The sequence below is a fragment of the Rhinichthys klamathensis genome, unplaced genomic scaffold (assembly GCF_029890125.1).
Source record: "Rhinichthys klamathensis goyatoka isolate OS25496 unplaced genomic scaffold, OSU_Roscu_1.1 h1tg000270l_1, whole genome shotgun sequence".
Classification (NCBI taxonomy): Eukaryota; Metazoa; Chordata; class Actinopteri; order Cypriniformes; family Leuciscidae; genus Rhinichthys; species Rhinichthys klamathensis.
In genome coordinates this window covers 671,439-697,514 of record NW_026606790.1, presented here as the reverse complement: position 1 = coordinate 697,514, position 26,076 = coordinate 671,439, and the positions used below count along the sequence as shown (strand labels likewise).

Below are 26,076 nucleotides of genomic sequence, written 5' to 3'. Positions count from 1 at the left end.
CAATAAATTACTAAGATTATTATGTTATAAATAATATTATAATATTATTATTATTATTATGTTTTATTTTATTTGTTAACATTTCTGTTATTCAGCTAAGCTATTTTAGTAACCACATCATCGGTTCATTCATCGGATCTCTCATCATTGCGAATCGGACCGAAATAGACGGTTCTCGGTTCAGTGAATCAAGAACCGCTCTGTCAGATTCGTTAAGGAGTCTTTTAAAATGGTATTGTGAACAAGTTCAGTCGCTTAATGATCCGACCAATGTGATTCATTATGTTCTTGATTCATAGTTAATTCCTTCTGACAGTCAACTTCTCCTGAGTAAAAGAGACTAAAAGAGACTAGCCTACTGTTGAGAAAACTGGCTTATTTCGATGTAGTTTTGATGCGACATTCATCCTCAAACAGAAACTAAAGAGAGGTAATCATGCTAGTCGGGGTCATCGTCGAGGCCGGGGATCAAAAGTTCAAGCAAATTCAGCTTTCACAGAAAGATCCTACATGCTGGCGAATGTCTCCATCTAGTGTCTAAAGACTAAACAAGAGGAGTAAGGGGCATTCAAAGAGAAATCAACACTTTTAGTATCTAATACAATATTACCTAGCTAATTCACACAATTGATTAAATTGAGGAACAATACTGCAACCACAGCAGAAATAAACTTAGACTTTTTTAAATACTTTGCTCCCTGCCTTACAGCTATTGGTTATTTGTATTCCCCCAACCAAAGGGAGACTGGCTATATTGTAAAAAGACAATAATATATAATAATTTATCAATAATAAAACACGCTCTTCATATGCCCCTTCTTTAGTCAATAAAATTTCAACAAAATTTCAGTTGCACATCTTTGAAAATTGTTACAGAGGAATTGACCCTGAATTGTGATATATTGCAACATTTACTAGTACAAACAATTAAATAATTAATATTAATATTAATGTAAATATTATAATATACTATCCAACCTTTCACACACACCTAAAGAAACTATTATCTCAGCTGTATTGCACTGATCTGTTGTATTAGGCTACTATTGAATATTATTAATTCAAATTTGAATTAATCATGTATTTATTTTGTAAATAAGACAGTATATATATATATCAGGCTCTGTATATATATATATCAGGCTCTATATATATATATATATATATATATATATATATATATATATATATATATATATATATATAGCCTATAGTTCTATGAAGTGAAGAGAATAGGCCTTGGACCATGTTATTTCGCAAAGCATCCAGTCACTGAAAATCCATGAAAAGACCGACTGGAAAGTAACACGCAGAGCAGTGAGTAATAAGACTACATTTAGCTAACTGTAGTAACTGTGGTAGTGGTATGTTGGAGGAAACAACGGTTACCACGGTAAACTTGTTGTGGGTGTGGGGAAATGAGCGTAGTATCTAAGAGGCGCGGTAGGTGGCAGTGATTTGCCTTGTCCCGTTGTCGGAGGGGTGTGGTTTAAATGCCAGGATCACCCCCTGATGAGGATTATTTGAGTATAGTCTGTCTGAAACAGAGGGGTGTTGTCCTGCCCATACCATTCTGCAATAGGCCTACCATTTACTGAATCTCCGCAGTAGACAGACTCCAGTCGTTCAGCTATAGGTAAGTCATTTGATTTATTTGAACTTTACCCCAACCTCTTCAGCCACAAAATAATGTAGTTAGCTGAAATGTAACGATTTACTTTACTGCAAACAACGCAGAACTGTTACTTGCCACACAAGCGTCTCTCTCTGTGTGTGTAACGGTCCCGGAGGGACACTTTCTTACGGGACACGCCACGAACTCAAACACAAACACACTGTAGATTTAAATCGTTTCAGCAAGTGTACTGGGCCGTGCATTATATCACTTATTTGACAAAACTCCTGTTTTCGTATCGGGCGCTGAAAATGCTCATCAAACAAAGCCATATATGGAGAGATTCTGAATTCTGGGATGCGCCTTTTAATTATGCGGCAAACGGGATCTTTAAAAGTGCGGAGTCTGCAGGACGTTCTCTGCCCTGCTGTCACATATGCATTTGAAAGAGTAAGTTAGGCCTATTATTGATATTTCAGTCGATTGATCCTTTGCTGTAAAACCTAAGCAGACTGGAGCAATTTTGGTTTCAGCCTTCAAGTGGTTCTCAGAAGGACTTAATATGACTAAATAACTAAAGCAAACATATTGTTAACTACTTTTAGTCATAATCAGTTTTTCTGTCAAAAAGTGCTATGGCCATTACAGGGAACTTAAAGATTTGGATTGCATGTGATGTGTTGTATAGTTCCACTTTTGATTACTCATCATCAGTCCCTTGTGCACATTTATCACCTGTTACCATAGAAACACACACAACTGAGACAAACATTAACTTTGTGGTAAAGATGCTTTAGACAAAAAGGAAGTGCTCCACATCACCTCAGGAGACACCCTCAGTGCTTGTGAAAAACTACAGCAACCTTCCCTCATGTCAGAAGTCATGTTTATGACTATTTTGAAGTATTTTAGTGTGTATATATACACATAGTTTGATTGGTGCAGTCTGTAGCCAGGTAGATAACTTGCACCTAGACTGATAACATACTAGCTTTTTTTCATGGGTGTTCTAATCCAAACACGCCTATACACACACCTAGTGATTAAAAGAATAACAGAGGTCTGTGAGAATAGGTTACACTGTGTCTCAGCAGGAAGGACAGAAAAGTCGTTCTCTCCGATTTTATTTACTTTATGCAAGTTACTTTGTAATGGCAAGTGATATGTTGTTCTCATGTCATAACATTACAAAACCAGTGACAAATTTGCATGTGTTTGCTTTCATGCAGTTCTTAAAGTCAGCATGAAACGATATTGCGAGTTGGATTTTGTTTCCCTATTGTGACATATATCCGACCGAAACGGCTTCTCGAACAAGAAAAATTGTAGGGCGGGACTTGATTTTGTCCATCTGGAATTGATTGGATGGTCGGGTTTTGCTATTGCTGTGATGTGGTGTGAGTGACAGGTTTCCCCGCTCTCGCGCCAGTAAACGCATCATCAGAAAAGAGAAGATGTCACTGCAAAAGGGAGGGGAAATTATTTTGATTAAAGATTACGAGGACACAAGGATTTAAAAAATAATAATGATGTTCGCAGATACATTTTTTTATAAAAAAATAGTGCAATATTGAATGCACTGGCTTTTGCAACATTAATAGCTAGAAGGAGAATTCTCCTATAGTGGAAATCACCCAGTGTCATTATGGCTTAGTGATCTAATAATGTTTCTATAGACTGAATTTTTTTTATATTTTCTTAGGGGATCAACCAGAACAGTTTACAAAACATGGGACCCTTTCATAAAATATTTTAAGAATGCACTCTCCTCCCTCTTTAAAGTAACTTGAGGGACCCCACCCCCCTCCCTCCTCCTCCTCCTCCTCCTCCTCCTCCTCCCTCTCCCTCTCCCTCCTCCCTCCTTTTTTATTTACTTTTTATTTTTATTTTATTTTTTGTATGTCAATGTTATTTATTATTATTATTATTATTTATTTATTATTTAATGCGTTTTAGAAGTGTTTTTGTCACTGAATACTTTCTATGTACCTTGTTCTGATAAAAAAAGTGTAATATTTCATTGAAAAAAAGAAAAGAAAGAATCTATTGTCCATTTTAATTGTATGGGGACTTTAGGAACAGCGTTCTGTTTGCTGACTGTTCAACATTAAATCGGTTGAAATAGTCAAGGAAGTATCAGCCACACCAATCTGATAGAAACAGTCTTTCACCTTTTATAGCTCAGACTTTGAACTCCTGCGTGTTTATCTGTATACTAAATAGCAACTCTCAGAGTTTTGTGCTTTAATATGGGGCATGGCTAAAACACAGTCAGTGCAGTCACTGTTTTATCTTTGGGTAAACACTGGGTGCAGTCAAGGGCTTCAACAAGACTTCGAATCAGACTCTGTGCTAAAATATTATCTCAGGAGCATCAGGGCTTGTAAAAGGTGTAGGAAGAAATGTCTAGATGGAAAAACTGAGTCACACCAGGAGTTCATCTGATTTAGGTATTTCTCCTGGAAAATGGAAGATGATTTTATTTTAGTCAGTTCTTAGACTGAGGATTATGTCAAAATACATAAATTATTTTATACTACCCAGTAGTAAGGTTAAATTCAAGTTGGAGGTATATGCTGGTCATTTAACAGATTTAGGACCATCACATGTAACCATTTTCACTTCAGATTTATATTCTTTTCCATTTTCCGAGGGCCACTGTGTCTGAACTTTCGGATCAGTTCAGATTACAGTCAGAATTCAGTCAGGAAATGCCAGATTTACCATGCTTTCTAAAATCAGTGTCTATGAAGTATGTACTTTAGGTATGCAGGTTCAAAGTAGCTAATCGTGCAAATTAATCCATGAGAAACAATTTTTTTTTTTTTTTTGGTACCACCAACTCTTCTTTTTCTCTTTTAAAAACCAATGGCTCCTCAGCTTTTGGGGCCATAAAATCATGATAAACCAGAAGTAGGCTAGTACATCTGAGTAAAAACTTATCAAAATTATATAAACTTATATTATAAACTTATTATTAACAAAACAATGTAGGATGTTGACTTTAGCCGTAAATCGATGCGTAGGCTACTGCCGTCTGCCGGAAGCTATTATTTTAGTCGATAAAGTTTTAAATATGGATATTTTTCTTACACGAACACATCACTTCGCTTCAGAAGGCCTTTAATAACCCCTGGAGAGCTGTGTCGCACTTTAATCATGACTTTTATGGACTTCGGAATATAATCGGCCATTCACTGCGATATAAAGTTTGGAAGAGTCAGGACATTTTTTAATATAACTCCGATTGTATTCGTCTGAAAGAAGAATGTAATATACACCTAAGATGGTTTGAGGGTGAGTAAATCATGGGGTAATTTTCATTTTTGGGTGAACTATCCCTTTAATCTGCACATTTCCACCCACGGCGCTGCCATTCGGTTTTCGCAAGCGACAACAGTAGCCTAGTGTAATCAGTTCTAATGCAATGGCAAAAGTTTGAGCAAAGCTCTCTCGTTGGCTGCACAGACGAACACAGATTTTGACCAAAACATGACAACAGCTGTCTTATAAAGACCTTAGGGAACTGTGTCAACTTGTGTAAAAGTTAAACATGACGGTACATGCAAGTCGATTAGATGAATCAATGTAACTCCACAACAACTAGGCCTACATACACGTATCCACTAACCGTTCAGAAACGTCCAGGTGCAGTCTAAAGGTTGCAACCTCTTCCTGAGTCTCTCCATAAGGCTGCACTCCTCTACTGGTTATTTCTGAGATTTTGTATCAGTGAGATTATTGGCTTGTCTTGTTATTGTTGGAGTATCCGAAACTTGTGTAAATGGTCGGCCCTCTTCTGAATGGGGGCGGGAAGCAGCAGCTCATTTGCATTTAAAGGGACATACACAAAAATGGCGTTTTTGCTCACCCCCCAAAAGGGCAAATTGACATGCTATAATAAATTATCTGTGGGGTATTTTGAGCTGAAATTTCACAAACAAATTCTGAGGACACCATATATTTATATTACATCTTGTGAAAAGGGGCATAATATGCCACCTTAAAAAAAAAAAATATATATATATATATATATATGTATGCATGGATGAATCGTTCACAGTAAAATCAATAACATGCATTTACAAAATAGATAGGTGTTTTAGGGTATATTCAGCAAATGCTGTATATATTGTACACCTGTATTCATGTATCTTACTGCTTTTTGCAAAACTGTATTAAGGCCTATTCAAAGGGACTGACTGTATACAGGCGCTTCCCAGAAACATCTCCCTCCCATTTTGACCCATTAGCAAATGTCACATGACCCTAGGCTATTTATAGTCTCCTGTGGGTTAGCAGGCAAACTCATCAGCTGCATCAGACAAGATGTTTAGTTATGGATTGGCTATTGTATGCTAAATATTTCATGCAATTCTCAAGAGAGAAACCCGGAGCAGTAAATTACAGACTGAGATCAGTCGTTTGCGTGAAACAATGTTCTGTTTAATTAGCCTTTCTGTCGCACTGATGCTTTGTGTTCAGAAGAGATTTTAGAAAATACAGTGTACTTAGGCACATCAAAACATTTGGAAATTAGTTCTAGTTCACACGACATAGACTTTGGTGTACATGCTGATAAGACAACAGCTGATGTAGAACAAATGGAGGCAACATATCTATTCAAGTTCATCATCAAGCGCTTGTTTCGCAGCAGGCCCTGGTTTAAAATAGAAGCCTGATTGTGAAGAATGTGTTGCCAAATAGCGATTTGATCTAATATTGGAGGTGTCAATGAATGCTTGGTGACAACTGTATCTTGTACACTCTAAAAAAAGATGGTTCTTTAAAAGTTCTTTACACGTAGTGATAGTTCTTTTTAGAACCGAACCCTTTATATGCTGAAATGGTTCTTTGCGTAGAGTTTAGGGTTCTGTACTCCCGCCTTTTTGTTTTTCAAATCTGTAACTGTCAAAGCCTCCTCATTACTGATTTTCTGGAACTACACAGACTGTCAACATACTCTCAACAGGTAAATGATTTCATTCTTAAAATATCTATAAATTATAACTTTAAAAATTGTAACAATACTTTCCTAACAATCATGTCTTTTTCTCGTTTTAGTTTAACGAACATGTAAGTGTGAGCAGCTCTGTTCAGTTAAGGATACTCATCTCCTCTTCTCCACAAAATAAATAACAGATATATGGAATTCATGGATATGCATCCATAATGATATGGATTTTTTTTTTTTTTAATTGTGACTTTAATGTTTATTTGTGACTGGGTATGTTTAGGCATAAAGCTATCCCATAACTTTATATCATTTTTTTCCTTTTAACATGGTAAAGGGCTCATACTGCATGTCCATTTTTGCTAATATTGGCCTTCATAAACATAATTGTGCATAATCAAATGGAAGAGACGCAATGTAACTCTAAACTCAATTGTTTATTTCAGATACTGTCACGTATCATAACCTCATCATCTGCAGAGAGAAAATGCCACTCAGAATACACACATAACTTAACTTAACTTAACTTAATTCTCTCCGTGCCCGGAGGCACACAAGGCTTGGACATCACTCCTCCATTGGGTTCGGTTTGCAGCTGCACGTCGTGCTGTGTTCCACGTGTTCCAGCCTGCACCGTTTCGTTCCAGTTCCACCATTCTCCGCCAAGTTGTTTTTGGGCGGCCTCTTTTCCTTCTTCCTTCAGGTGTCCACCCGAGGGCCACAGCACAGTCGTCCGTTCTGTCCTTCCTCAGCACATGGCCGATCCAGTTCCATCTCCGTCTCCTCACCTCCTCACTGATTTTCTTTGTTTCTGCCATCTCTAGAACGGACTTGTTGGAGACGTGTTGCTGCCATCGAATCTTGAAAAGCTTCCGTAAGCATTTGGTCTGGAATATGTCTAGCTTCTTCTCCTCTCCTTTGGTTAGTTTCCAGGCCTCGCATCCATAAAGCAGAACCGAAAGTACTAAGCTCTTGAAAAGGGAGGTTTTGGTCTTCCTGCTGATATCGCTGGCTTGCCATATGTTTGATAGCCTTTTGAACTGCGCGCTTGCCAGTGCCACTCTTTTCTTGACATCCACTGTGCCTCCACCATCCTTAGTGACGTTTGCACCCAGATACGTGAAGCTCTCCACCTCCTCTACCTCGCTTTCTCCAACCTTCAGCTTGTTGTCGCTCTTGCTATTGACCTTCATTATCTTGCACTTCTTGTCATTCAGTTTTAGGCCAACCTTGGCTGCATTGACCTCTAATCTGGTTGTTTTGTGCTGAATGTGATCCATTGTTGAAGATAGAAGGGCAAGGTCATCTGCAAAGTCAAGGTCTTCCAGCATGGTATTGAAGTCCCATCGGATTCCAGTTCTTTCACCCTCCAAAGTTCTCCGCATTACCCAGTCGATTACCAGGAGGAACAAAAATCTTGACATGCAGCACCCCTGCTTCACTCCTGTCGTCACTGAGAACCAGTCTGTTGTCTCGTTCGCGTCCATAACGGAGCACTGAAAGTCCTCATAAAGGGTCTTGACCATCTGGATCAGCTTCTGAGGGATTCCATACTGACTCATGATGGTCCAAAGGCTGTCTCGGTGTATGGAATCGAACGCTTTTTCAAAGTCAACGAAGTGGACGTACAGTGTAGCATTCTATTCGTTGACTTGTTCCAGGATATTCCTAAGGATGAATATCTGGTCGACAGTTCCTCTGCCCTTCCTGAAGCCGGCTTGTTCTTTCCGGAGCAATGAATCTACTCCATCTTGTATTCTGTTAATGAGTATCTTGCTGGCCAGAGGTAACAAAGTAACCCCCCTCCAGTTTCCACAACTCTGAAGGTTTCCTCGCTTTGGAATTTTGCAAATGAGTCCCTTGGTCCATTGTGCTGGAACTGTCTCTTGGTCCCAAATGAGGCCAAAAATCCGTTTCAGTTCTAAGCTGGTCCGTTCGGTGTCTGCTTTAAGCATTTCGGCTGAGATTTGGTCTACTCCAGGGGCCTTTCCATTCTTGAGGGCCTTCAGTGCGATCTTAATTACACACATAGAAGAATACACACATAATGAAGGACGTAAAGACAGGATTGCGAAGATATTTCACTGGAACTTGGTCTTCATTACATCTATATCGTGTCATCTATAGCTATGTTAATTGTTATTTATTAATGTATTCACCTAACAACTGTTATTAGAGCACTGTCATTTTTGCTACAATCTGCCATGTCTATAAAAAATAAAAGTACCTATAGTTGACACAACATGCTGTTTTCTTTTTTAAATGTAAAACCCACATAGAGGCAACAAGACAAAAGACCAGGCAGAGGACTAAAAAACAATATTAATACATACTATATAAAAATAATAGTAATAATAATAATAATATGAAGATACTAATATACTAATATTAATGAAAATAAATATTGTTGAAAAGGTTATTTTATAACACCATTAAGGTCCTATAGCACTTTCAAAGCATGGTTCTTTATGGAACCTTATGAAAGGGGTTCTACTTAGCACCAAAAAGGGTTCTGCTATTGTTACAAGCCGAAGAACCCTAATTTGGTACTGTTTAGAACCATTTTTCTTAAGAGTGTACAGTGTTAATTTAGTGTTTAATTGCCAGGCCTGGCACATTATCTTGTGTTGTGTTATGCAGTGTTGAGGAAAATTACTTAAATTAAAAGTAGCCTAATGCATTACAATATTGCGTTACTCCCCCAAAAAGGTAAAAAATTGCGTTACTTAGTTACTTTTCATGAAAAGTAATGCGTTACATTTGACTTTTTCACATCAAAAGTGAAATGAATAAGACTCAGGCTCAAGAAAATGCATATTTACGCCTGTACAGTAGAGGGTGCAGCTCAAACAAACCTTTCAGCTGTACTGCCATTATGGATTAAAGGGGTCATGAATTTTTTTATATTGTTGTCTGAGGTCAATTTATGACGTTCGCTTGGTTTTTACATTCAAAAACATCAAAATGAATAAGTAATAGGCTATTTTCTACCCTAGTTTTGAGCCTAGCTCAAAAACGCTCGGTTTTTATGGGCGTCTTGCATTGAAGACTTGGAAGTAAACGCCCACTGCTGTGAGTGGATAACAGTTTTGCATATTATAATGAGTTTCGTGTAATGCGCGAATCGGTGGGCGGGGCTAAACCGGCCGTGTTGAAGTAGGCGTTGATCTTCTTCTGCGGGGGTGGTGTTTTATCCTCTTTGTCGTCATAGTTCCCCACTTTGAAAAACGAGTCGTTTGCTGAGCCTGGTGTCAATAAAAGCTTTTATTGGACTAACAAGGACGTTTTCAGTTCTGAAACTTACAGGATATTCTTATAACATGATGACCTCTTAGATGTCAAAAGCTCAAGGAAATTTTGATTTCTCAGTTCATCACCCCTTTAAAGAACAATAGCATACAGGAGAAGGAAGTTCAACACTCTTATTTCTAAAGTAATTTTTGCTTATTAGTATGATTGAATTAGATCATTAAAGGTCAGCAGCAAAGACATTGGTTAATAAAGTGAGATTAAATACATAAAGTATATTTGTGTAATTTAATGTAGTAAATGATAAAAGTTTAGCATAACATTTTGAAATTGCATTTTAGAGTTTTATTCATTTTGAGGAATACTGCATGTTTTCGTGCAAGTAAGATGAGTAAATGCATGTTCACATTTAGTCTAGAACTAAAATAACCATCATGTTTACACAGAGCACACAACACCTCCTCACTTTATTTCTCTCTACATGGGGACAGGAGAGCTGTCTATCAATAAATGTGAAAAAGTAACTAGCGTTACTTATTTAAAAAAGTAACTTAAACATTTTGTTGTAAATTGAAAAAGTTATGAGTTAATTTACTAGTTACTTGAAAAAGTAATCTGATTACGTAACTCAAGTTACTTGTAATGAGTTACCCCCCCCCAACACTGGTGTTATGAGTGTAGAGAATAAAATAAGATCAGAATATATGGTCGATATATGGTTTAATGTTCTTGGAGATGATGAAAGATAATGTGCATGCATAATATCTATGATTTTATTCATGATATATCATCATGATATCTATAATCAGTTGATATTGGATGTATCAGTTTATATTGCATATTTGATTGTGCACGGTCACCTATTTCCTATATTTTTACATTAAGATTACCTTAGCCACACTCATTTAATGTTAATCTTTAAAAATGAAAATCCATTTTTCACACTGTAAATTGTAATGTTGTGATGCCTAAATTTAGTTTTAAAATGATCAACATTTAAAATGATATTTTTTCTTTTTGTGTAAATCTCTATTGTTTAATCTTTTTAAAATATGTTTAGAAAAAATGGTATAGATTTTGAATATGAAATTATTTCATAATATAAAATTAATTATCGTATGGTCCACGATTTTAATAGACATCCCTTGTTTTGATACCTTTAACAACTTTTAACACTACCGTTCAAAATTTTGGGGTTGGTAATAATGCACCAATTAAGGCTGCATTTATTTGATCGAAGAGACAGTAAAAAGAGTAATAGTGTGAAAAATGATTATAATTTGAATTTTTTTTTTGATTTCCATTACACGAGAGTAGATGTTAAAACTTCATGCTGATTTGTACTCTGCTTTCGCCAAGATAAGCAAAACTAAGACGTAGCTTTACAGTAAACTATGCTTCTCCATCCATTTATGCTTCTTTCCATATGGTGGTGTGACTCCCCTTCTGTCCGGCGTTAATGGCTGCAGTGTACTTGGCGCGTCAGCACACGCGACGGCTGCAACTACAGGACCAGCACGACAACCGTCTGGATTGAGCCGAGTAGGGGACATCTCTAGGGTCTTCAAGTGGGCACCTTCCGTCCTCAGTGTTTCGTCGACTAGCTCACGACACCTCAAGAGGGCTCGACAGTGACTCTGGCGTCCCAGAGTCACCCCCCTCCGTCCCCCACTCAACTCAGCCCAGCTTACTGACCTCTACATCCCTCCTGCTGCTGAGACCTAACCACAATCTCACAATCTCTCCGCAACCCGACCATACGCGCCAACCCGTTTGACTAAGGCTGTCGAGCCCCACTGGTGCGTTAATATGCAGTTTCAGTGGACAACGGTTCCGTATGGCATACCACCTACCGCAAAACACAATATCTGCCCAACCACCCGTCATTCACGCAACATCCACAGGAACGTATACAAATAAACCAACAGACTCTTCAAGTTTTCAAGAATTCTACGAAACCGTAGCGTGGCGGCCTGCACACAGCCAGCAGCAGACAAAGAATAATATTTTTTAATTTTAGTATATTATAAAATGATGGCAAAGCTGAATTTCATCATCATTACTCCATTCTTCATGTGATTCTTCAGAACTCATTCTAATATGCTGGTTTGGTGCTCGAAGACACATTTCTTATTACAATCAGTGTTGCAAACTGTTGTGCTGCTTAATATTTTTGTGGAAACCATGATTAAAAAAATCAGAATTTATTAGATTTGATTAATAGAAATTTTAGAAGAACAGAATTGATTTGAAATAGAACATTATGTAACATTATGTCCTTACTGTCACTTTAGATACATTTTAATGCAGCCTTGCGGAATAAAAGTATTAATATAAAAAATATAAAAAATCGTACTGACCCATAACTGGCCCTACTCATCCATTCTTTGACTAATAAAAATTACATAAGTGCTTTAAAATTGTTTGGCATTGGAACCAGTCATTACGTTCCCTTCCTGAGGTTTGGTTTTTCATAATGTTAAGAAATCCTAAACCACAACATATCTGAGTTAATTCTGATGGATGATTGGTGAATATTGATCCTTAATAAACACCACTCCCTTCGTGGACTTTTTTTTCCTCTGAGGAATGTCTTGTGGTCTGTGAAGAGACTTACAGTGCTACCGTCTCATTTCTGAATGACTCATGCCTAAGACATTCCAAACTTCACCATGTCTCCACCCCACAAGTGGGCGGTAAGCTCAGCTGACACGGTCACCATCTCAGAGTCTCTCGCCACATTAAGAGCTGGTGAGTGACTCTAAGTGAGGGCTGGTGGTATGAATGATCTGGCCAGGCTGTGTCCACGGTTGGCATTGTCACTCCAACAGCATGACTCACAACGTTTCCTTTTTCCTGCATCCAACCCAATTGTCTATCACCACAGAAGGAAACTCCCAGCCAGTTTATAGTTCAGAGTTTATTTTGCAGTTTGTCTACAATGATACAGTAACATAGTCCAATGGAGGCGAGCTTACTGAACCCAAGTGCAGTTTTATTTAATCCAAAACATGAGTAGATACACAAAAACAAAGGCTTGGCTTAAAACTTAAGCATGAACAAACTCACCAACAGCAGGTTACACATAACAAAGTTAGTCCAGGACAAAGAAAACACGAGGAATATAAACTAACAGACTAATGAGCTAACAAGACACACCTGAGAGCAATGAGACAGAACTGAGAAACCACATGACTAAATCAACCAATGATAACATACATGACACATGTACAAGGGGAGCACATGGCAAGAACACATGAGGGAAAGGGAATCACATGACAGGATCCATGACTCCAAAGGCAAATCACAAAATAAAAAACATGAAATACCAGTAAACTCTGTGATGTCAGTCATCGGAAATCAAAACATGAGACGCATAATAGTTACTATACAGTAGTACTGGAGTTACTATAGTACAAAAAAATAGCAACAGAGCCAAAGCGCTGATGAGCGGAAAAGAAAGCAGGGTCTCAAGCGGCAGACGTGCCGCAGCGGTCTGTTATCCGTCTAGCGCATGTCTACATAGAAAAACAATTAAAAGCAGTGGAGCGTACTATAAACCGCTCCAACAGAGCTTAATGATTGGTCCAAAAGAAGCTTCCTACATCAGCACATTCTGACCTTGCACATGCTCATACCAGCTCATAACCTATCATTTGTTCACATATTGGATCATACCGGTAATTTACTGGTATTGTTGCAACTTCTCATGCCGGAAAATTGCTAGAACTGATTTACCAGTATTTTTGAAAAGGTTGGAGATCACACATGATCTCTAAATGGTTATTTAAAGACTGAAAATGTGAACGGGGCTAATGTCTGTGTGTGTGTGTTTTTTCTCTCTAGACAGCATGGTGTACCACCCTGAGTTTGAGCGAGCAGGCAAGGAGCCTGGCCTCCAGGTGTGGAGAATTGAGAAGTTTGATTTGGTGGCAGTTCCTGAGAACCTCTATGGAGGGTTCTACACCGGTGACGCTTATGTGGTCCTCAATACCATCAAACAGCGTTCGGGCAACCTACAGTACGACCTCCACTTCTGGCTAGGTAAGAGGACAATGCTTTGCTGAAGAGATTCTGAATTTCTGACTTTTATTTTAGTAAAGTACAGTCTAAAAAATGCTGGGTTGTTTCAAACCATGTTTGGGTCAATATGGACAAACCCAACCGTTGGGTTTAAAAATGTAATTTAAAAATGTAAACCAACGGTGACCCCAAACATGGGTTGCTACAACCCAGCATTTTTTAGAGTGCAAATATTCTGCCTAATTTAATTAGCAAGTCAAGCTAGATGGTTTAAATGTCAAATGCATCAGCTACATTTCTCATAGATGCTCTTCCCTCAACTGGCAGGTGACTTCTGCACGCAGGATGAGAGCGGGTCGGCTGCCATTTTCACAGTGCAGATGGATGACTATTTGGGTGGAAAGCCCATCCAGTACCGTGAAGTTCAGGGCTATGAGTCCAAAGCTTTCCTGGGATATTTTAAAAAAGGGCTGCAGTACATGGTGAGTGGTCCAATCGATGACAGGACAAATGGAAAAAGACAAATAATTACAAATAAGGATGTTAAAATATAATCATGTCTTCAAACACATTTAAAAGTAAAAACACACAAGTAACATTTCTACAAATATGAATTTTTGAAAGTTTTGATAGTTGAGGTTAGTTGATATTAGTCCTTAATTCAAAGTCATGTGGTTTCAACACTGACTTCCATTTGAATATAACTTTTTTAAACAATACTGCTTCACTACTTAATTTTTTAAGAAATAATATTTAAAGTTTTGATATTTAATTATATACTATATATATATATACACACATATATTCAGGTCATTGACTGTTGGAATTACATTTAATTATAATTTTTATTAAAAATACTGACAAATGTCATGTCACCATTCATTTCTTTGCTACAAAATATTAATGTTAAAATATTAGGGAATAATATTATCACCATACATGAAATTTTAATGACATCTGTTTTTTCCAGAAAGGTGGAGTTGCGTCTGGATTCAAGCATGTTGTCACCAATGAAGTGACAGTACAGCGGGTGCTACAGGTCAAAGGTCGGCGTGTTGTCAGAGCAACAGAAGTGCCAGTCAGCTGGGACAGCTTTAACCAGGGAGACTGCTTCATCCTGGACTTGGGTAATGTGAGTATCATATGAAGAGAGTGAGGGAGATTTGATATCATCAAAATCTCAAAAATAACCCTGTTTTCTCTGTGTGGTTTTACAGGAGATCTACCAGTGGTGTGGTTCAAAGAGTAACCGTTTTGAGAAGTTGAAAGCTACGCAGCTTGCAAAGGGCATTCGTGACAACGAACGCAGTGGACGCGCTCGCGTGTATGTTTGTGATGAAGGGATTGAACGAGAAAAGATTTTGGAGGTAAGAAAGACAACAAAAAAAATCAACTTCGAAATCAACTAAGAAACACGCTAAAAATACGATCCATCTATCTGATGGCAGGTTCTTGGAGAAAAGCCAGACCTGCCTGAAGGAGTGTCTGATGATATCAAGGCTGATGCCTCCAATAGGAAGATGGCCAAACTCTACAAGGTAGCCATTGGAACTAAACCATGCCAATATGATAAATAGCCCTTGTAGATCATAAATGCATTTATTGGTGTTTTCTTGTACTTCAGGTGTCTGATGCCAGCGGAGACATGGCCATTGCCCTGGTGGCCGCTGAGAACCCCTTCTCCCAGAGTGCACTGGAATCAAGCGACTGTTTCATCCTGGATCACGGCTCAGATGGCAAGATCTTTGTTTGGAAAGGTAAATGGCATTGACTGACAAAACAAAAAAGGGGACTTTTTTTCCTTTTTAGACTTCTTTGTTGACACACTTATGTTCATTTTATAGGCAAAGATGCCAATGTGGAAGAGAGAAAAGCTGCCATGAAGGCAGCAGATGAGTTCATTAAGAAAATGGGTTACCCAAAGCAAACACAGGTTCAGATTCTCCCAGAGATGGGCGAGACGCCTCTATTCAAACAATTCTTCAAAAATTGGCGTGATGTGGACCAGACAGACGGCCTGGGCATTGCTTACGTCTCAAACAGCATCGCTAAGATCGAAAAGGTGCCGTTTGATGCTTCTACACTGCATGATTCACCAGCCATGGCCGCCCAACATGGAATGATCGATGATGGCAATGGAGAGAAACAGGTCAGCGTGTGAGCACACACTGCGTTTAATGTAACCTGAAGTTACACAACATGCTGTGTATACAAATACAGTGAGGGTACAGAAATAATATTTTTATTTTTGTGTCACTCTAGATCTGGCGTATTGAAGGTTCAGACAAAGTTGCAGTTGACCCCTCTACTTATGGCCAGTTCTATGGCGGAGACAGTTACATTATCCTGTACAATTACCGGCATGGAGGCAGACAGGGTCACATCATCTACATCTGGTATGACTTGATCTCACACAGTCAATGTAAAGCTTTGTCATGTCATATAGCTGGAGCACATGCAACGTGTTTTCATGTAACAATTCAGGTGTGTTGTCCTGACTATTGATGTGTGGTGTCTCTCACAGGCAGGGTAAGGACTCCTCACAAGATGAGATTGGGGCATCTGCTATCTTGGGCGCCCAACTGGATGATGAGCTTGGAGGTGGACCTGTGCAGGTAATGCTAACGAATAAACCTTGTTGGATCACTTGATTACAATCATATCCATATTTTGGTACTTCATGGTAAAATTGTCATTTGGGGCTCTTCCATTTCAAGTGCAACAGTGATTCTCTTTTTTTAATTAGTTAACATGAAAAAGCATTCACAAACCATTTTACAATTGTGATGTGGCGCATTTCTGAGTGAAACTGTATTCTCAGTAATTCAACAGTATTCAGAAAAAATTACTTTGCCATCACCTAATACTCACTTAAAGTCAATTTTTAAAAAACACTAATCATTTAATAACACTGTTATATGTTTTGTTTAGCAAATCTATTAAACTTAATTTGTAGTATTTAAAATTATTTATTTTATTTTATTATGTTTGTTTTTTAGTGTTTTATTTTGAATTAATTTTGACAAAATGTTATAGAATTTTAGTATTGTCCAATTATCAGATATCAGCCACAACATGAAAATAATTATTGGCTTATAGGCATCGGTCAGAATTTGAAAGTCACCATGAAATCAAAATTTGCAACTCTTATTTTTTATGGAATAGGTTATTATACATAATTTATCAGTGCACATCATCTACACTCACCTAAAGGATTATTAGGAACACCATTTCTCATTAATGCAATTATCTAATCAACCAATCACATGGCAGTTGCTTCAATGCATTTAGGGGTATGGTCCTGGTCAAGACAATCTCCTGAACTCCAAACTGAATGTCAGAATGGGAAAGAAAGGTGATTTAAGCAATTTTGAGCGTGGCATGGTTGTTGGTGCCAGACGGGCCGGTCTGAGTATTTCACAATCTGCTCAGTTACTGGGATTTTCACGCACAACCATTTCTAGGGTTTACAAAGAATGGTGTGAAAGGGAAAAACATCCAGTATGCGTCAGTCCTGTGGGCGAAAATGCCTTGTTGATGCTAGAGGTCAGAGGAGAATGGGCCGACTGATTCAAGCTGATAGAAGAGCAACTTTGACTGAAATAACCACTCGTTACAACCGAGGTATGCAGCAAAGCATTTGTTAAGCCACAACAGGCACAACCTTGAGGCGGATGGGCTACAACAGCAGATGACCCCACCGGGTACCACTCATCTCCACTACAAATAGGAAAAAGAGGCTACAATTTGCAAGAGCTCACCAAAATTGGACAGTTGAAGACTGGAAAAATGTTGCCTGGTCTGATGAGTCTCGATTTCTGTGGAGACATTCAGAGACATTGATGGAGTCAGAATTTGGCGTAAACAGAATGAGAACATGGATCCATCATGCCTTGTTAACACTGTGCAGGCTTGTGGTGGTGGTGTAATGGTGTGGGGGATGTTTTCTTGGCACACTTTAGGCCCCTTAGTGCCAATTGGGCATCGTTTAAATGCCACGGCCTACCTGAGCATTGTTTCTGACCATGTCCATCCCTTTATGGCCACCATGTACCCATCCTCTGATGGCTACTTCCAGCAGGATAATGCACCATGTCACAAAGCTCGAATCATTTCAAATTGGTTTCTTGAACATGACGATGAGTTCACTGTACTAAAATGGCCCCCACAGTCACCAGATCTCAACCCAATAGAGCATCTTTGGGATGTGGTGAAACGGGAGCTTCGTGCCCTGGATGTGCATCCCACAAATCTCCATCAACTGCAAGATGCTATCCTATCAATATGGGCCAACATTTCTAAAGAATGCTTTCAGCACCTTGTTGAATCAATGCCACGTAGAATTAAGGCAGTTCTGAAGGCGAAAGGGGGTCAAACACAGTGGTGGTCAAACACACACAATAATAACAAATTATGGTGTTCCTAATAATCCTTTAGGTGAGTGTATATATATATATATTACGGAAGCGTATTGCATTCACTTGAAGAAGAAAAAAATCTACTCTGTTTTTCTGAATTAACGAGTTAATTATCTCAGAATTACGAGATATATTTTTTCATGAAAAAAAGTTTTCGCTCTTTTTCTGAATTAAGGAGTTAATATCTCAGAATTATGAGAGAATTTTTTCTTGAAAAAAATTTTTTCACTCTGTTTTTATGAATTAATGAGTTACTCAGAAAAACAGAGCAAAAACATTTTTCCATGAAAAATGATCTCGTAATTCTGAGATAATTAACTCGTTAATTCGGAAAAACAGAGCAAAAAAATTTTTTCCATGAAAAATTATCTCGTAATTCTGAGATAATTAACTCGTTAATTCAGAAAAACAGAGTAGATTTTTTTCCTCAAGTGAATGCAATACGCTTCCGTAATATATATATATATATTCTTTTTTTTTTTAAATGAATGTGCCCTCGTAATCTTTATTTAAAAACACTAACTTCCTCTCCTCACAACAACGTCTCTGATGATGTGTGCACTGGTGAGAGGGTGGGAAAATAATCCATCCTCTCCAAAAATTTGTAACTCACATGAGATCACAGAACTTAGCAAATGTCAATGATCCAATCAATTCTTGATGGACAAAATCAAGGGTTTTTTTCTTGTTCAAGAAGCAGTTTCACTCGGATATACATCATAGTATGGAAGAAAAGACTAATGCAATTTTAGTTTCTTGCCAACTTTAATATCCGTGCATCCCTAATTTTGACGAAAGAGTATACTTTTTTTTTTTTAATCACTGCTGTTGAATTACATGCACTGATAAATAATGGTAAATAAAGTAAATATGGCTCATTTTGATTCCATGTTGACTTAGTTCAAGCATCCTGGTGCTCCTGGTTCCTACTGTAGCCTTTGAAAGCTTAGCTACATTCTGCAGTTATTGCCGGTTGCATCAGCCTTCCTTGATTTTTCCATCTGTTAAACCAACTTCCACCTCTATGTCTTTCCTTCCTGTCCGTTATTCATATCCGTCATCCTGCTGTAGATGGCTGGTGCTCCCCTGACCACTCAGGTATCCATATCTCAGGATAGCATGTCCCTGTCCAGAGCCTTCTTCTCTGCCACTTTTACAAGCAAACAGCATTGTTTTTACTCAGTCTTTGAGTCACATTGATAAAGCGAAAATTATCTTACACAGCATTACACAAACAACAGTTACAAAGTCATGTTCCTCTAATGCCTGTTCTGTTTCCACAGTGTAGCAGCAACGCCCGTTTCACACATACTCCGTGTGCAGTGCGTATGCGGTGCGTGTTGCGGTGCGTATGCGGTACAGGAGCAGCACGCGCTATAGTGCTTTCACATATGCTGCGTGCGTTTGCAGTGCGCAACTGATCCGCGGCTGTACCACAAACACATTTACTCACTATTTGTATTTCAAAAAATCATCAATCAAATCAAGTTATCAGCAGCAAAAGTTTTTGCCTCCAGTGCAATTCTCTTTGTAGGCCTATTCACGTTTAAAACACAATTTAAACAACGTATTATTCAATGCATTACTTTTATATAGGCCTAGATTATATATTAAGTTGCTCAAGCAAGTGGTAACATATTTAACCATGTACTTATATTAAAATCGCAAACATTTTAAATTAAAACTTAAAATTGACAAAAACAGCAGACTCATACCTTTTCTTTTGCATAATTCAAATCTGTATACAATAAATCTTGCATGTCACAAATAACTTGTTTTTCCACCTCAACGAATGAGACGAGTGTCGTTCATTATGTGGCCTTGTTGAAGTAAATTGTAGCTTTCTTTGCTTTACCCCGGTCTTAAAGTAAAAAGATGACTGTGAAAAAGGTAGTATTTAATTAAATGCATTTATGGTTACATTTTATTTAATTAAATACATTTATGGTGAGATTACTACATTTTATTGAATTAAATGCATTTATGGTGAAATTACTACATATTCAGGTCAGTCTGTGTTCATTTTGACCACGAACCGTGCGCTGTCACTTTAATTCAGCGTTTGCAGCACACAGCAGAAATAGACTCGGTGCGGAAACGATCTCTGCACTGCTGTATACGCACCGCAACTGGAACGGATCGACGGACCGCATCCGCGTGCAGTGTGAAAGCTCTAACCTGTTAACATGGGTACGGAAAAAAATACGCACCGCATACGCACTGCAAACGGAGTATGTGTGAAACGGGCGTAAAGTCTATTATATGAATTTATACAGCTAAAGGGTTTTTAAACTCGTGATTTCATTGGTGTCTGCATAATCAGTGTGGATGATCAATATGTACAAATATTATCACGCTTTTTTTTGTAAGGCTCTGTACACTGACATACTATCCCTATACACTCGTGTCTTTGTCTCTCTATGTTGTTATTTCGTCATTTTTGCACAAGTAACTAACTGTCTTCCACATTTACAGATTACTTTGGGACTGAGCATGTGAACATTAACAGAAATGCTCCATTATACATTCACATTTATTTTTTAATTGATTCAAAGTGTGACTATGATTTATATGTTTATCTGGATTTATGCATGCTGTCATGCACAGTTAACTAGACCTAACTAGCACATTTAGCATGCTAATGTAGTTTATGTGTAAAACGCAGTAGACAACAGAGAATGTCCATCATCTTCTGTATTGGTCTAGTGTACACTACCAGTGTGTACTAAGTGTGTGTGGGTTGCATTAAATTGATCAAAAATGACAAAAAAAATACATTTATAATGTTATAAAATAATGCTATTTAAAACAAATGCTTTTCCTTTTAACTAAGATTTCATAGAAACATGAACAAATATTACATTATATTGCAATAAATACAACCGTATGATTCAGCAGAGATTATCATGGGAACTCTAAATGTAATGTAAAACTTAGGGGCAGAAGGAGAAAATAACCCCTTTAGTTCGACCATTAATTAAGCTCCGCTTTCTCCTAAAGTTGAACAGCCCTCTGCACAGTCATCATGCTGACCACAAAGGATGCTGGGAAATTTTGGCATTAGCTCTACATTCCACAAAGTGAGCTCAACAGTGCCACCCTGTGGAATTAAATGCAATTCTCAACCAAACCCTCTTGAAAAACCAATAGGGCAAATATGACAGTGTTATCAGAATATCTTTTTTTCCCCCTTTTCATTTAGCAGAAGAATGACTGCATGTTATCTCTGTTTAATGTCTACTCACTGTGTATTTTTTCAGGTGCGGGCGGTCCAGGGTAAGGAACCTGCTCACCTGATCAGTCTGTTCGGAGGGCAGCCCATGGTGGTGCACAAGGGCGGCACCTCCAGGGAAAGTGGTCAGACGGCGCCAGCTGAAACTCGGCTGTTCCAAGTGCGCTCAAACTCCGCAGGGTGCACACGAGCGGTGGAGGTCAGCATCTGAAGTTTACAATTGGTGGGAAGTTTTAAATATCCTCCTCTGATATTTGCTGTCTCCTCCAGATTGACGCAGTGTCCTCCAATCTGAACTCCAATGATGCCTTCGTCCTGGTGACCCCAGCTGCGTCTTTCATATGGGTGGGACGAGGAGCCAGTGATACAGAGAAACGTGGGGCGCAGCAGCTGTGTGACATCCTTGGAGTGTCGCCCTCTGAGCTGGGTGAAGGAGGAGAGGACGGTGAGCACTCGTTTGAAATCTTTAACGTAAAAGTTCAGCCATAAATGACAACTGTGTCATCATTTACTCATCCTCATTTTGTGGCAGAACTGTATGACTTTCATTCTTTCATGGACACAAAAGGAGAAATTACAAAGATGGTCACTCTTTTTCATACAGTTACAATAAATTGGGACTGAAGCTTCTTTCAAGGTTTAAAGTCACCATGAAATCAAAAGTGATATTGCAGTGTTTATTATTTATCATTATCATTATTATTATTTATTTTTTTAATTAATGTGCCCTCATAATCTTTAATCAAAATAAACACTTGCGGTGACATCTCTTCTCTTTTCTCTTTTCTCTTTTAATGTGTTTACTGGCATGAGAGCGGGACAACCTGTCACTCACATGACATCACAGCAATAGCAAACCACAACCATCCAATCAATTCCTGATTGACAAAATCAAGTCCCGCCCTACATTTTTTCTTGTTCTTGAAGTCGTTTCACTCGACTGTACGTCACAACTGGGAAGAAAAGACTATTGCAACTTCCGTTTCATGTAAAAAGAAAAAAGGGCAAAAAACAAACAAACACACAGAAGCAACATAATAGTGGTCCATATGACTTATGTGACAGAATTTCCATTTTTGGGTGAAAAATAAAAATAATTAATTTAAATTAATATTTAATTCCCAGTTCATTCTCTTATGTAAACCATCAGTGACCATTTTTTATTAACTATTTATTTATTTATTATATCCAATTTTATTATTTTGATATTTATATTATTTGTTCTATTTTCTTCTTTAAAAATGTGATCCTCATAATTAAGCTCATTATACTTGCAGGCAGCTTCTGGGACTCTCTGGGAGGAAAGGTCGATTACCGCACATCCGCCAGGCTAAAGGACAAGATGAATGCCCACCCGCCACGACTGTTCGCCTGCTCAAACAAAACTGGCCGTTTCATCGTGAGTAACGCACCCAGATTTTTTTGTCTGCCCTGATTTGAATGAGAATATTGTCAGTCTAGTATGATGAAGAGTCACTCATTATGGATGCGCTGATATCCATGCAGATTGAAGAAGTACCTGGAGAAATGACCCAAGAAGACCTGGCTACAGATGATGTCATGATCCTTGACACCTGGGATCAGGTAAACTGACTACATTAACAGGATTGTTCTACATTACAAGGAGTTCTCATATATCTGTTTATAATGTTGCTTGCAAAAAACTTCACTGCTATTTTATTAATGTAATGACATGCAACTGACATTCAGGGAATAATGAGACATCACAGAAGTTTAATGAATCTTAATGTGTTTTACAGGTGTTTGTTTGGATCGGTAATGAAGCTCATGATGAGGAGAAAACTGAGGCGCTGTCTTCAGGTGAGACTCATTATAACACTTTAGACTTACCATGATTATAATTCACTGCATAAAGTATTAAGAGTAAGTAGAATATTGCCATACTACTTACTAGTATGCATAGTGTGCCAAGTATGTCAATTTTTTCGATGTGTAGAATATTCAAATGACCTAGACTAGAGCACTTAACAGAATACTGTATCTCTATCCACTGTATCTATTTATTTTTTGATAAAACTGCCAAAAGTTAATGCAAAAATGTAGTACTGTACTGTTCAATGTCTTTGGAATCACACCTATTGTTTCACATGCCATTGTTAATCAACAGTAAGCAATACACAGAATTTACCTAGTATACACTAAAGTCAGTATTTTTTTATACAAAACATAATGGTGGTGTAAGTCCGTCTAATTCGATCCAATGGCGGTACTCGATTAGCGGTGAAGGTCTAACAATTTATTATGTCAGGTAAATGTATTATTACAATTCCATAATCAATTGAAAGATAATCAATGCAAACCATCAAATGTTCTAGAACAAAGAGGAAAATCCTTTACCCGACATTATGAGACATGAATGCTGAGTCTCAACGACACAGCATTCACGAGCTGATCTGATACAGAAAAAGCAGCCCTGAGCTCTCGTTGCATTTTCCTTATATAGCCAGACCTTATTTGATATGTAAAACATGAGTTTAGTGGAAATGTACTGTGTTCCCCCTCCATACTTACTGGGGGCAGAAGTTTGACCATCTGCTAAGAAGTGGAAATTAGCATTCATGAATTTACACCTTTGGGATGAGTGCCTAGAGACCACATTCCTTTGTGTGCCAGTTATTCCTAAACTCTTAAAAACCTTATTACCTTTTTGTTTTACTTATTTGGAAATAGAACACTGGTACCATTCGCACTGAGACATTTCAAATAATACTAAACACATATATAAAACTCTATGATAGTTGTTCAAATTAAAACCATATAAATTCTTGTGTGAGTGTGGGTGATCTCTGCAAGAGTGGGGGATGCGGGTGGGTGTGTGTGTGTGAGAGGTGTTCAGATGTTAATTTGCAAGCAAGGTCCTTTGTCTTATAGATCTGTGGTGAGGTTGATTCCTTCAACCAGTTCTTCCAGTCTTACAGTGGTTTCTTTTGGTTATTTGGTTGAAATGTATAAGGTTAATTGCTTGGATGAAAATATATAAAAATATATAACGTATATGGAGAAGAATGCACTTCCATTCAAAAATATGCTCTTATGCTCACCAAGGCTGCATTTATTTGATTAAAAATACAGTAAAAACATCAGTATTGTGAAATATTATTACTGTTTAAATTAACTGTTTTCTTTTTTAATATATTTTAAAATGTCATTTATTCCTGTGATGGTAAAGCTGAATTTTCAGCATCATTAGTCTTCAGTGTCACATGATCATTCAGAAATCTTTGGCGCTCAAGAATCATTTCTTATAATTATCAATGATGCAAACAGTTGTGCTGCTTAATATTTTTGTGGAAACCATGATAAATGTTTTTTCTGGATTTTTTGGTGAATAGAAAGAACAGCATTTACTTGAAATGGAAATCTTGGTCACACTTTAGATTATGGTCCATTTTCACTATTAACTAACTATTAACAACTATGACTTTTGCCTCAAACTCTATTGCTACTTATTCATAGTTAGTTAATAGTATTAAGATAGTTGTTAGGTTTAGGTATTGAGAAATTAGGTAGAATTAAGTGATGTAGAATATGGTCATCCAGAATACAGCATTATTATGTGCTTTATAAGTACTAATAAACAGCCAATATCCTAGTAATATGCATGCTAATAAGAAACTAGTTAATAGTGAGGATTAGACCCTAATCTTTTGTAACATTGTAAATAGCTTAACTGTCACTTTTACTCAGAAAGGATGCATGAAGTTGATCAAAATTATTCATTTATTTTTCCAAAAACCACAGACTTTTGAATGGTAGTGTGTCATGAGGCATTTTTTCCAATTAATAGTATCTATGTCCATCCTAGAGTCCAGTAGGTGGCAGTAATGTAAGAAAGAAAGAAAGAAAGAAACATGAGCTTGTTTTGAAACAGCAAAAGCAGACTGTGTCCTTTATTAAACTTTTCTTTTTCTCTCTCTAGCGGCACAATACATCAAGACGGACCCAGCCAACCGTGACTCACGCACACCTATTGTGAAGATTAAACAGGGCTTTGAGCCGCCCACTTTCACAGGCTGGTTCCTGGGCTGGGACAATGACTACTGGAGCACTGACCCCCTGGAGCGGGCCATGGCTGAGCTGGAGATCTGAACTTGAGCTGTCACCCCTGACCTTTAGACCCCACTGCCTTACTGATCAAAGTTGCTCTTAGGCTACGTTCACACTGCAAGCCTTAATGCTTAATTCCCATTTATTGCTCAGATCTGATTTTTTTTCTATCGCTGTTCACATTGTTGTTTTAAATGTGGCCAATATCAGATTCCACTGGGACCAGATCATGGTCCCGAACTGACCCGCATGCGCAAACGAACAATAAAAAGACGCCACACTGTCATATGGAAGTGTAAACGAAGGACATTAGAGTAAGAGATCACGCCTTTATTTATTCTTTTATCTGCCGCGGAACCCAGCGAATTTATGCACTCGCAATATTAAAAACAAAGGCGAGGATGCAAAAAAAGAGAGCAGAGTTTTTAAACATTGATGATGTTTTGCTTGTATATAGAGCTGTCACTGTAATACTTATGAGCTCTGACACATCACTGTCCTTCACTTAATATCTTTC

General features: G+C 37.9%; 1 protein-coding gene across 2 annotated transcripts; it reads left to right on the top strand.

The window, feature by feature from the left end:
• Positions 1-1,521: 1,521 nt before the first annotated feature.
• gsna (gelsolin a) lies at positions 1,522-25,714 on the top strand. Of its 2 annotated transcripts, XM_056268253.1 has the most exons (17): positions 1,522-1,636; positions 13,665-13,862; positions 14,169-14,323; positions 14,812-14,973; positions 15,059-15,208; positions 15,290-15,379; positions 15,466-15,598; positions 15,686-15,990; positions 16,104-16,237; positions 16,366-16,456; positions 19,331-19,357; positions 21,520-21,690; positions 21,762-21,936; positions 22,769-22,890; positions 22,998-23,075; positions 23,252-23,312; positions 25,432-25,714. In XM_056268253.1, exons 2-17 carry the CDS (start codon positions 13,670-13,672, stop codon positions 25,599-25,601), a joined length of 2,217 nt encoding a protein of 738 aa, XP_056124228.1. In that variant the 5' UTR covers positions 1,522-1,636; positions 13,665-13,669; the 3' UTR covers positions 25,602-25,714. The 2 variants fall into 2 exon arrangements, with proteins under 2 accessions (XP_056124228.1, XP_056124229.1); XM_056268254.1 differs by lacking the exon at positions 19,331-19,357.
• The last annotated feature ends 362 nt before the right edge of the window (positions 25,715-26,076 follow it).